General features: G+C 45.6%; 1 protein-coding gene across 2 annotated transcripts in view; it reads left to right on the top strand.

Moving 5' to 3' along the window:
* Positions 1–391: 391 nt before the first annotated feature.
* MAN1B1 (mannosidase alpha class 1B member 1) overlaps positions 392–12,530 on the top strand; it is a 42,236-nt gene continuing 30,097 nt past the window's right edge. The window contains exons 1-6 of one of the 2 annotated variants that reach the window (XM_021533638.3): positions 392–614; positions 2,803–2,911; positions 4,020–4,156; positions 5,150–5,310; positions 7,305–7,414; positions 12,258–12,443. In XM_021533638.3, the coding sequence (XP_021389313.1) occupies positions 483–614; positions 2,803–2,911; positions 4,020–4,156; positions 5,150–5,310; positions 7,305–7,414; positions 12,258–12,443 (835 nt within the window). In that variant the 5' untranslated portion in view covers positions 392–482. Of the gene's footprint in view, positions 615–706; positions 1,177–2,802; positions 2,912–4,019; positions 4,157–5,149; positions 5,311–7,304; positions 7,415–12,257; positions 12,444–12,530 lie in introns of those variants that run through there. The other variant, XM_021533639.3, reaches the window with a different exon arrangement.

A 12,530-nucleotide genomic window follows, 5' to 3' on the forward strand; every position in this document is an offset into this window, starting at 1 on the left:
GTATTCTCACGACACCAAAGAACAGCGAGGATTCCCAGCCTCTCCTTTGCTTCACTGCCCACCCCGGCAGCTGCTGTCCTCGCTGGGCAGGGCACAGGTCTGCGAGGTGCGCCGGGACAGCGAGAGGCAAGGGCAAAATCAAAGCAGCCCTTAGCACCCCCGCCCAGGCCTGAAGCCGGAATCCGTGAAGTAGGTGGGGGCCTCGGGCCGTACCCACGCCGAGGGCTGCGGCCCCGGAGCGGCTCGGCGGGTGGGCAGCGCGGGCTGAGACCTCCTCCTGCCCGCCCGCGGAAAGGGCCCGTCCCGACGGGGCTTCCTCAGGGCCGCTGCCTCCGCGGCGCCGCCGGACGCGTCCGGCCCCGCCTCGCCCGGTGCCACCGAGCGCGGCCGCGCCGGCGCCAGAGCGGCACCGGAAGCGGTTGGCGGAAGTAGCCGGTCCGTCCCGCGGAGCAATGGCGGCCGGCGGCCTCTGAGGCGCCGCCATGTACTCGGGTGTCGCCGCCGCGGGATCGCCGGGCCGGGACTTCATCTCCGTCACTCTCGGCCCGGAGGAGGCGGTCGGGGTCGGTGGCTACAACAACAGCAAGGCCTGGCGGCGGCGCTCCTGCTGGCGGGTGAGGGCCGTGCGGGGAGCTGTGCGGTATTGGGGTATCCTCGGGCTGGGTGCGGGGGTTACCTGGTGATGGGGGAGGGCTGTTGGGTGGTCAGGAACGTCCCTAGACTTAGGTGCAGCTGGAGTGTCGTGGGGGACCTGGCGTCGTCCCTCAGTTCCGAGTCGGGCAGAGGCCACGGCTGTGGGCCCTGGGCCCTGGGGCGACCCCGCTCTGGGCTCTGCTTTCAGAGTGCTCGCGGAGCTGCTTTCTGCAGGGTAGGGGTGTGTAAGGCGCGGTCTGGCTGAGCTGTCTCCACGTCATGTCTTATTTTTCACCAATAAAGCTGGGACCGGGGTCATACGGTAAAATCCTGCTCTCTGCTAGTGGACATTTGAGGAGCAACGCTGTGCTCTCTGGACAGGAATGAGGGGAGTGAAATTTGGTCTCTGTGCCTTTGTTCCCTGTGTTAAGGCTTCAGGGGAGAGTCCTGTCTTCTGCCCGTGGAGAGTAAAGGGAACTGTGGAAGCTGAGTGTGAGAAGAGGCGTCCTTTGGCAGAGCTCTGGGAAGTGACCTTTTCTGCTTGTGGGTAGAATGGGCAGACAGCTTCATGTGCAATGGGAGTCTTGGGCTGAAGAGTCTTGTGTGGGAATGAGTGTGTCAGAGGGCCAAGATAACCTTTGTTACAGATAGGAGGTGATGTATAGTCACCTATAGAGGCTTTACAGGTCATCGGGTGAAGTGTATGAAGAGCTTGCTAGGCACACAGTCCCACAGTTCTTTTTTTATTACCACCTAGAGAGATACAGGCCCAAACCATCACCCTTCATTTTACACTTACTCTTTGTGAGCAAAAAACCACTAAGGTGGTAGTGAATGCCCTCGCATACTCTTGTGCCTTACTCCTACCCATTGCAAGACACCACAATTAAAGCTTATTTTCTCATCCTACCCTGATGAACCACAGGGCTGCTGGATTTCCAGCATCTTTTTGCAATGGGAAGAGGGTCATAGAGTTTGCTAAGCAGGTAGAACTGAAGATGACACAGAGGGACCAGCATCTTGCAGTGTGCACAGAGAAGGTATAACAGTATTCCTGTACAGTCAACAGTGCAGGTGGAAGGCAGGAAACTGTGCTGTGGGACTCACAGTATGAGCACATTGTCAGTTCTGCACAGAGACATTCCGGCCTCTGGCTGTTGCTAAGAGGATGAGGACTGTGGGAAGTACTGTGTGTTTGTAGGAAAGGTCGTTCCCAAGTGTAGCATTGGCAATGAAGTTCCCTCTGTTATATCCAGAATTAGTGAATTTCAGGAGTACTATTGGAAAAGTAATGGTGGCAATTTAGCCGTTGATGTTTAGCTCCAGCTTCTCTCTCTGCAAATGGAAGCTAATGTACCTTGGCCTCTTTCAGGTTAATATCATTTGCTGTCAATTTTTCTGTGATTATTACATATAATCTAGTGTTAACAATACATTTTTGCCCAGAATTAAACTTGAAAAGATTGTGGGTTTGTCTTGTTAGTTGTTATGGTATTTTACTTAATTTTCACATTGCTGCTGGTTGGTGCCTCTTTTTTTGTGGTGCAGAATTTTTTCTGTGTGAAAGTTCCCATGCTTGTCAGAGCCAGGATACCTGACTTCTCTTTCACACATTGACAGAATATTCTGAGTTGGAAGGGACCCACTCTTTAAGCAAATGGCTGATACAAGGATCGAACCCACGATCTGCCAGTGATTGGTGCACAGCTTATTTTGAGCCTTTCTTTGCTGCAGTAACATTTTTACTTTTCCTGGCATTTTCTTCGAATTTTGCATATGCACTCCCCAGCCAGGAGGAAAGATTTTGGCTGATTCCCTATTTGATAGCTGAGCAGGTGCTCACGTCAGCCAATGGATATTGTGATTGAAGTCAGCTGTAGTTGAAGTTTTCTGGGACTCTTGGCACTTGGCAGGTTCTGAGGTTCTTGGTAAGTGGTTTTTATGTTTTTGTGCATGCCTTGTGCTAGCTGGTTGGATTTCTGTTTTTTCTGTCATTAAAGAAAATAAGCAATAGATACATGCAGTTGGAAAATTATATGCAGGGTAAAATTAAACCTAGTCAATTTTGTGGTTTTAATCTGGATGGACCAATAAGAGTTTATTTTTAACCAAATAGGTTCTTAATGTTACACTAAATACTCTTTTTGTCACTTCTTTTCTCTCCTAAAGAAATGGAAACAGCTGTCCCGACTCCAGCGGAGTGTCATTCTCTTCCTGTTTGCATTCTTAGCACTGTGTGGAGCAATTTCGTACACAAGCATGGGGGAAACATGGAAAAGTATGTGTTCTGTACGGCTTGCAATTGCCAGAATGAGGTGTTAGAGTTAGGAGATGATTGTGGGTCTTATAACCAGTTTTAATTTCCATTGGTAATGACTAGGTGTATTCATTAAAGTGCAGTTCTGAGATGATTTTATGTGGTGTTTGAATGACGTAATGCTTACTCAAAAATATATTTTGTATGTCTTTACTTTCTTTATCTTGACTAGAGCAACGTTTTGTTTTAGTTGATGTTCTGGTTTCAGCCAGGATAGTTAATTTGTTGAAGTAGCTGGGAGGGGGTGTGGCTAAGGCCTGGATGCTATTCTGTACCACCTCTGTCCTTGCTGGGTGTGAGAGAGGGGAGAAGGGGCTCCTTCTGGTAGAGAAAACATGGCAGGAGCACCAGTCTGTATTCATGCCTTTGTGTAAATAGTTTCTTTTTCCTATACCTTTTGTTATTAATACTGTTGGCCTTACTGTTTGTTTTCTTATTTCATTGCTGTTTCCCCTAAATTGTTCTTATCTCAGCCTGTGGTCTTTGCCTTCTGTGTGTCCAATTTTCAACTCATCCACCTCAGAGGGAAGGGGAAGAGGGATGGCAAAACAGAAAAGGGAAAGAGAATGGCAGTGTGGTTTTTGTGGACAGGGAGCACTGAATTGGGAAGTACTGTTCCTAAACTATGACAGTTGATTAAGACCTGAAGGTTTTGAGTGTGTTTTTTGTTTTTAATTATGTTTGTATGTAGCTACGGGTAGCTCAAATCTAATTACTAGAATAAGGTAATTCTTGGTTTTGACTGCCTGTCAGTTTAGAAGTTCTAAGCATTTGGATAATACTAATGCACATTTACCACTGATATTATCTTATTAATTGTATTGAAAAACTGAAATACTAGCAATTTTAAAAATCCCCATGTGCTCTTTAGCAACTTCTATTTATGTTAGGGAGAGGATTAATACCAAAATACGCTTTGTATCTAAAAATTAGTGTGTGTTTATCAATGCTTTGTGAATGCAAACAGTTTTTGGAAGTGCATCTACTACTTGTATACAGCAAACTGTTATAAATTTCTAATTGCAGCCGTAACTGTTGATTCCTTGTGCTGAGTAGTTTGTGTGTCTAGGTATAACAAACAAATCGTTGGATGGTCAGAGAAAAGAACAAGAAATTCCTAGATTGAAACTGGCAAATCCAGCTGTTCTACCAGCACCCCAGAAAGCAGATGCCAACCATAGAGACTACCCTGAGCTTTCACTGCAGGTAATGTGAGAAGAAATTAGTTTTCTAATGCCACAAAGAATTTGTGAAGGCAAATAGTGCTTGGTTCCAACAGTTGTTGTAGAGGAAGGAGTTAGAACTTGCAATAAACTGGTGCTCTTTGTGGAACTCTGTCCTGTCAGGGAGGGTTTTGGTGTAGTATTTCTTGGCTTTATCTTTTTTATATACATTATATATACATATTCTGTATGTTGTTTTTTTACTCACTGCTCTGCCCAGGAGTGCCAGGACTTTATGTCGCAGTGACCTCTTACTTGAGGCTTTACTTGTGCTGTGTGAATCAGTCTCCACTCTTGTGAGGAGCCTGGAGTCATGGTTTATCTGGAAGCTTGAGAAATGCTTCAGAACAAGCAGATGATAGGAGGTTTTGAAGGGTTATGTTTGTGGAGAATGCAGTGGGAAAGGAACATCAACTGACCGTTTACTGTTTGAATTAGTGAAGCAAAGGGATACTGGTTACTGTGTTGTTTTTCATGAATTTATCTCATGAATTCAGGGATTTTTAGTTAATGAATAAAAAATTTTGTATGAAATTTTTTCTTAGTCATGCAAAAATGTACATGTATTACTGTATAGTAATTTTTGGTATTTACACTGGGATTGTGGAAACTTTTTTTTGCATTCTTTTTGCAAGTTCTCATAAATTTACTGTGCCTCGTAAAATGGAATCAAATATCTTTACAATCCTTTGTCACTGCCTTGTGTTAAATGAATACTTGGGAGCACTAGAGGTAATTTAGAAGTAATTTATCAGTGTAAACTTAAGAACAGGATGATTTTACCAAAAGTTTAAAGCAAACAAAACCACAAGGTCTTTAGCATACATTCTACTCAGGTCAGAATTTGCCTGCTGCAAAACAAACAAAATAAACTTTATCTGAACTTATGTTTAATTCTGAAATTATGTTGTTTTATGGTTTGAAGTTTGACTATTTCTGCACCTGACAAAGCACATTTTTTTTTTCCTATTCTCAGAAACCACCGAAACTGCCTCATGTTCGTCGTGGTCCTTCCAATCTTCAGATCAAGGTGCCACAAAGAGACACAAGGCTGAAGACCAGACATGATACCATGAGAGCTGTAGAAGAGCTGGTTGAAGTGCATAAAGTAGAGAAAACAGAGAAATCCATTATCAGGTAGAAATGTTTCAGGCAAGGTACAGTGCTTAGAACCCCCTTGCCCCCGCCAAGATCCATTAAGTGTTAGAGTGAAAATTTTAAGGGCTTTTTGTTAAATGTTTCCGAGGTTATTTTCTTTCTTTGCATGGGTTTGTTCTCAGGCCTGGCCTGATAGCTGCTGGTATTACTAGACTGATATATTTAATTTTGATGAATGTGCAGTTTCTCTGATTTTACTCTTTGCATCACACAGCTGCAGAGGATTTGAAGCCCTGCAAGGCTGGCTGTATTTCTAATGCACTTAGACACTCTTAATGTTCAGCAGGATTCTCAGTGTCCAGAGGTTTCTGCTGTTTGTTGTAATAAATGTTAATCTAACAGTACCAATGTAATAGTGCTGCTACAAGTGTTTTTGTCCTGGGGCAGGTTTGGAAAATGGTAGCAGTGTCAGTGCTGCTTGTGGATTGGTGCCACTAAAAACAGTGGGCCCAGACCGACCAGGCAGAACCAATAGATGTGTATGTAGTTGTGTGTGTGTGTGTAACACCATGTGCTTTCTTCTTTCCTACAAGATATCTCATTCCTTGTAGAGATCTAGTAGTATCTTTAACAGGAGGTCTGTGCTTCTATGGTTATGGAAGTGTTTTAATTTGGGAATAAGTGAAGGAAAGTAATGTGGATATAGAAAAGACTACCAAAAGTTCAGCGGAGGTCCTTCATATTTGGAATGTGAGGCTTGGGGGTTTTATGTGTTTTATGTTCTCTTTAGCACTTGCTCAGATGGAGCTGATGATAGCATCAGAACTGTGCTTGGCTCAGCATTTTGGCTGTCAGTATTGTCTGAAAATGTTTTATTGTTTTGCTTTTGCTTGTGCTGTAACTCACAGACTTAAACAAGAGAACTTAAAAGAGCAATGAAAACATAGTGAAGACTAGCTACAGATTTAAATAATTAAAGTAAGAAATTAAATATGGAATTTATCTAAGTCAGAAGATAGGCTGACTGTAAGCAGACTATTAAAGTAAACACTATAGACTTTAAAGGTCCTGTAAGCCTGGTTCCCCTAGGAGGCGTATAATGGGCTCAAAGGCACCCTACCTATATATTAAATGGTATGGTTGAGATTGTTCGATCTTGATATGAACTTGGCCTGACTTGAAGTCCACTCTGAAAGACTGACTTCTCCTTCAGGAGATTCTTCATGAAAACCTGTAAAAACTGATTTACACATCTGGGTGGAAGAGAAGGCTTGTGATCCCTTGATAGCAGAGTTAGTAATTTGAACATGTCATCCTTTGTACTTAATCATGAGTTTTGGTGATCATCATTTATGTGGTACTGTTGTAGCGTGGCAGGGTGGTAGAAATGCTGCAACTTTCCTCAAAATATTTTTCAGAAGCCACTCAGTGTAAGGCCACGAGAACAGGGCAAAGGGCATGAACCTGTAGTGGCAATGAGGGATGAATAGTTGGGGTGGGCAGTGTCAACTAGCCAGTGGGGGAAGCAATCTAATGCAGATTGGCAATAGTGCTGCAGAGCACCATGGGCTGAGTCCTCTCTATCAACCTAGGTGGAGAAACTCTATGATATATTCTTTCAAGGCAAGGCCCTGGGGATTTCCCTCAGGGGGAAGGATTCAGAGGATTCCACATGGTACTATTAAGCATCAGCAGTTACTGTGGTCATTTCAGAGCTGGTAGATAACAAATTGCTTGTAATACAGCATTTTCAGGTGTTTATTTTTAGAAGTTTTTTTATTAAATTCCATTGCCGAGATATATAGTGAAATTCCAAGAGCTTGTAACACTTATTTCTTAATCGAGCAAATTTCTCTGCAAAGAAAATTTCTTTGAACAGAAAACTTACTTAGTGGGTCACATAATCATTTTGATCCTTGACAAAAATCTAACTTCTGTTTTATCAAAGTATTGTGTGATAAAGGAAATACAGAGGTAAGTCCCATTCATTTGCATGATTTTCTGTGACCAAAATAAGTCCCTTGTATTTGCAGCTGGAGAGGAGCAGTGATAGAACCTGACCAAAGCACTGAACCACCATCCAGTAAAATAATGGAACCAGAAAAACCTTCATCTGTGGAAGCTGAAGACCAGAAAGAACCAGGTAAATAGGACAGCTAATGATACCTTTTTTTTGTTTGCTTTTATGATTTAAGTTGTGCAATTTCTCCCCATACAATTTTTTTTATTTATTTATTTAGATTAAAGGAAACAAAAAGTGTAGGGGAGATGGCTTACCTAGAATATTGTAGTTTTTCAGTGTTCTTATTTCACTATGCCAGCCTTCAAGCTTGTTAGCCTTCAGAATTTGGAAACAAATTTTAGAGACAAATCTTGGAAATATAGCCTCTGGGAAGAGGCAGGATAGCCTAAGTAAGGAGGGCATGGAGGAGAAAGCTTCCTTTTCAGCTGTGCCTTTCTTTTTGTTCTCCAAAAACAGTGAAAGTGACTTCCTCCCTGAACTGTTGCCTTCAGATGAGAAGGCAAGGCGACCTGGTTTCAAGGGACAGCACGGCAGCCCGGCCTCGCCCAGGCCACTCGGGCCACAGACATACACAGACACCAACATGGTGGATGGTCAAATGGCGTTTATTATCTTATCTCGTGAGGTTAAATAGTCAAGGGGCACTTTGCTACGTCAAAGGAAGAAGGTAGGGTCTCTAGGATTAGTAAGGAGTGGAAAACTACTGGGCTTGGTGGGGTTACATGTCTTGGGGGTAATGGATTACATATTACAGGATGAGGGGGAAGGCTCTTGCTTTCCGTCACATCCTGAAATCTTCCATTCGCCTGTCAATACCACATCTCCCCCCTGCTTTTCATAAATAAATGAGGTAGTCCTAGATATAGGAACTGAAGTGAGATACAAAGTTGTAACTTGATAAGGGAAAAGGGGCTTGGTAAACCTAAGTAACTCTCGCAAGGCGAGTTTAGGAAGTTTCTGCAACTGGCAGTGTTTGCAGTTTTTGGTTTACAGCATTTGTTGCTGGCCTATAAACAGAATGTTCGCCTGTTCCAGATGGGCCTGAACAAACGAGACCAGCTTGTTCAGCAGGCATGGTCCTAAGGTAAGAGCTAAAAGCAATATTGCTAGTGGACCTATGAGGGTGGAAATTAAAGTGGTAAGCCATGGCAATTGATTGAACCAGGATTTGAACCAGCTCTGTTTGGTTTCCCTGTCTTTCTCTGAGCTAGTCTATCTCGGAGTTCTGCCATGGAGTCTTTAATGACTCCCGTGTAGTCTGCATAAAAGCAGCATTCCTCCTTCAAGGCGGCACACAGTCCTCCTTGTTGCATGAACAAGAGGTCCAGTCCTCGCCTGTTCTGCAAGACCACTTCCGAGAGCGAGGAGACTGATTCCTCTAGATAGGAAATGGATTTCTTGATCCTCTGCAAGTCCTCATCGACGGTCATTTGCAGCTGAGAAAGTCCTTGTTGTCGGGTCGCGAGGGCTTAGACACCTGTGGCTGTGCCAGCTGCTCCCAGGCCGAGCAGCATTGTGATAGTTATACCTGTGATTATTTCTCTTTTGTGGAGCCTGCCGGGTTCCTCAAAAAGGTGGTATACCTCTTCATCTGAGTGGTACAGGACCCTAGGAACAATTAGAACTTGGAAACAGAAGCTGATAGAGTCATTAAATTTGGCAAGGAATACACAAGGACTCACCTCAGATCGCTGACAAACCCACATCCCAGACGCGGATGGGACCGCCCACTTACCGATCTTTCTGTTGGGCTTGACAACTTTGGTGCAGAAGTTGCCTCTCTGCTTTGCTAAAGCTGCATTGCCAAAACATTTGCCCTGGCCTGTGATTTGACTCAGGGTGATTACTCTGCGGGGAGTGTCCCATCTGCACTGGTGGGGGGCGTTGGCTGTGGAGTAACTGAAGGGGGTGTTTAGAGCGATACCTTTGTAGAAAGGAGGTTTTACATCGTAGCAAAGCTAGCAGGAATCGGTTAGGTTCGGGTTGGATTTGTTCAAGGATAGAGAGGTAGCTGGTAGCATGTGAAAGATTGGGTTTGGGTCTAACTCGGCTAAGCGGCCTATCTGGAAGGTATCCGCGTGGCCGGTCAGGATATCAGTGGCCTTTGCGGGCAAGGTTTTGGGGTATAAGGGCCCCCCACCCCACTGGGGGTTGGCATAGATGGGCCACCTTGCATTCGCGGCAGGAGGAGGCTGAGTGCAGTCCGTGTGACCCCTCCCTTTCCCGTTTCTCTGCGGCCAGGACCTGCAGTCCTTGGCGAGGTGCCCCTTCTTCCCGCAGCCCCAACAGGGCCCTCTTGAGCATGCTTGGGGTGGGGGCACCGCCGTGGACTGCTGTGCCAGCTGGGGACTCTCTGAAATCGCTTTGACAATTGCCTGTACGTCTTTGGGGTTTACCGGAGTATATATCCTTTGTTGATTCCCCTCCGGCCCGGTGATCCTTATTGGAAAGGCTTGAATTGTGGCCGCGGGGGCCTATTCAGCACAAGCTATTTTTATTTTTCCCCAATCGGTAAGCTGGGCTGGTTCGTATTGTAATTGCCTTTCGGTATGGCTTAAAGCTTTATTAGTTTTTGTTTTAAATCGTGTAAGCTCTGCTCTCTCCGTTTCTGAGTCCCAGTCAGTTTCTGTCATCTCTTCCAAGCTGGTGGAGCTGCTGCTGCTGGACTCAGAGTCGGAAGTCGAATGCCAGCGCACTTCCGGGCTTCGGTGCCTTTTGGTGCAGCTCCGGCCCCGCTCCCCCCTCCGGGGGTGGTGCCGCTCCCGCCGCGCGGGCTTGCCCTGCCTCCCGGAGGGGGAGGTCTCTCCCATAAATGGTAGCAGCGTCTGGCACGGCTGCCGATTGGGTCTGTGCTCTCTGCCGCTCTCCTCTTTATCCCACATATGCGCATTAGCAAAACCCCACGCCTCCAGGCTTTTCCCGCTGAGAGCACCCACGCCCTGCCCCTCTCCTTGGTCATCAGAGCCATCTTTGGCTGGATAGGGCGGAGGCGCTGCCCGCATCTCCTCCCGAACTGTGGTTTCTGCATCTCTGGCTTCCTTCGCCAGTCCCTGCCAAAAGGATTGCGCGCGCTGCTGCACCTCCGGCACCAGGTCGCTGATCGGTGGCAGCAGGACGGATGGGGAATCCACGGATTTTTGGGAAGGTTCTGCGGGGGTGTTTGGACTCTGGCTCGGGGAGGGGGGTAACGCGTTGGCCCCCCCGGATCTCCACTCCCGGGCAGGTCGCCCTCAGGGACGGTTTGCGTTGCCGCTCCTACCCCTAGCTTGGGTGTAACTAATAAACATGTGCGCGCTGCACTCCATGTTTCCTGTTCTTCTAGTGCTTTGCGCAGGGCTTTTTCCACTCTGCCCTGTGCCTGAGACTTTTGCCACTGCCTGAAGATTTGGTATCCTCGGCCAGCGTGGCCGCGCATTTCTCCCACACCTCTGGATGTAATATATCCACGGGACGTTCAATTGCCCCAAGCTCTAGGAGCCTTGCGATAGCAAGATAAAAATCCTTGAGCCTACACTTAATTCCCCACTGCTTATGAATCGCACTCACGACCTTCGCGATGGCATCCATGACGATCACTGGTCCGGGGACGTCTCCCCCGCTGAGAGTTGGTCTCACCACCCCGGCCACTGCCTCTTGTCCAGGCGATACCCGCTACCCGAGTAAATCTTCCTGGGTTTCGGCACTAGATATGTTGCCTTCAGATGAGAAGGCAAGGCGACCTGGTTTCAAGGGACAGCACGGCAGCCCGGCCTCGCCCAGGCCACTCGGGCCACAGACATACACAGACACCAACATGGTGGATGGTCAAATGGCGTTTATTATCTTATCTCGTGAGGTTAAATAGTCAAGGGGCACTTTGCTACGTCAAAGGAAGAAGGTAGGGTCTCTAGGATTAGTAAGGAGTGGAAAACTACTGGGCTTGGTGGGGTTACATGTCTTGGGGGTAATGGATTACATATTACAGGATGAGGGGGAAGGCTCTTGCTTTCCGTCACATCCCGAAATCTTCCGTTCGCCTGTCACTATCTACCACACTGAACTAAATTGAACTGTTTTTAAAGCTCACCAGAAAGCTGCAGAAGATGTTTTTCAAGTTGCTGCGCTTGTGGACCTAAGAACTTGTTGCTCCTTTTTCTGAGTTCAGAAAAGAAACCAGGAAGTTCTGGTGTGATAAATGTGGCATATTTCAGTGTGATGTATTTGCACTTCTGCAAGCTTAAAATTTATGGGGTTAGTTGTGCTGCTTGGTGTTTCCCATTCTAGAAGTCTTTGCTCATAATTTTTCAAAATTTCAGCTAATGGCTTGAAATTTTTCATATTCAATATGTAACATAAGGTCCACTTAGTGGTATATTGCAAGCAAAAAATCAGTACAACTATGGAAAAAGACATGGTTTTGCCAAGATGTAAAATGTAAATTTTCTTTCTATTTTGGTATTAAACAGAAAGTTCAATAGAAATAATTTTCTGTAAGTGATTTTAAATTTAACAGAAAGCAGTTAGTAAGAGGGAAGATGAAGAAAATATGTTACGTGTTGAATTAGCTGAGGATTTAATTGTAAGCATATGTATTCAACACCTGGATAACTATGGATCTTAATCTGGTATTTCCTGACTTTCATGTCTTTGAGCTTTAGTGGTACTCATCTACAGATGTGCATGTGATTATTTTAATGTTTTATTTGCAGAAGTGACAGTTTTGTTGCCAGGGAGAAATCTCGGCTTCCAGAGAGATTTCTCTCTTCCAGAGAATTTGGCTGAACTGCTGACTGGAAACAGTAGGTTATTCTGCAGAGCAAAGGCTGTTCTGAAACAAATAATGTGAGGGTGGTTTTTCCATTTGCACTGATCAGTTAGTTTGGAAGAAATTTTATTTTCAGTGGAATGCAGTAAAGTGGTGCATGGTAGAGTTGTATCAGTCCCCTGCAGAAGTCCTGAGCAGGGTGCTGTTTCTCCTTTGCAGTGCCCATCAATGAGCGCCAGCTGGCTGTGATTGAAGCCTTCCGCCATGCCTGGAAAGGTTACAAGGATTTTGCCTGGGGTCATGATGAGCTGAAACCTTTGTCCAAGTCCTACAGCGAGTGGTTTGGACTTGGGCTTACCTTAATTGACGCCTTGGATACCATGTGGATATTAGGCTTAAAAGAAGGTAATTTTTTTTCCTCTTCCATTTTTTTCCTCTAAAATAATTCTTTAATTTCTCTTCAGGCAGTTCCTACTGAGAGTTCTTTGAGGG

Source organism: Lonchura striata, chromosome 22, assembly GCF_046129695.1.
Source record: "Lonchura striata isolate bLonStr1 chromosome 22, bLonStr1.mat, whole genome shotgun sequence".
Taxonomy (NCBI): Eukaryota; Metazoa; Chordata; class Aves; order Passeriformes; family Estrildidae; genus Lonchura; species Lonchura striata.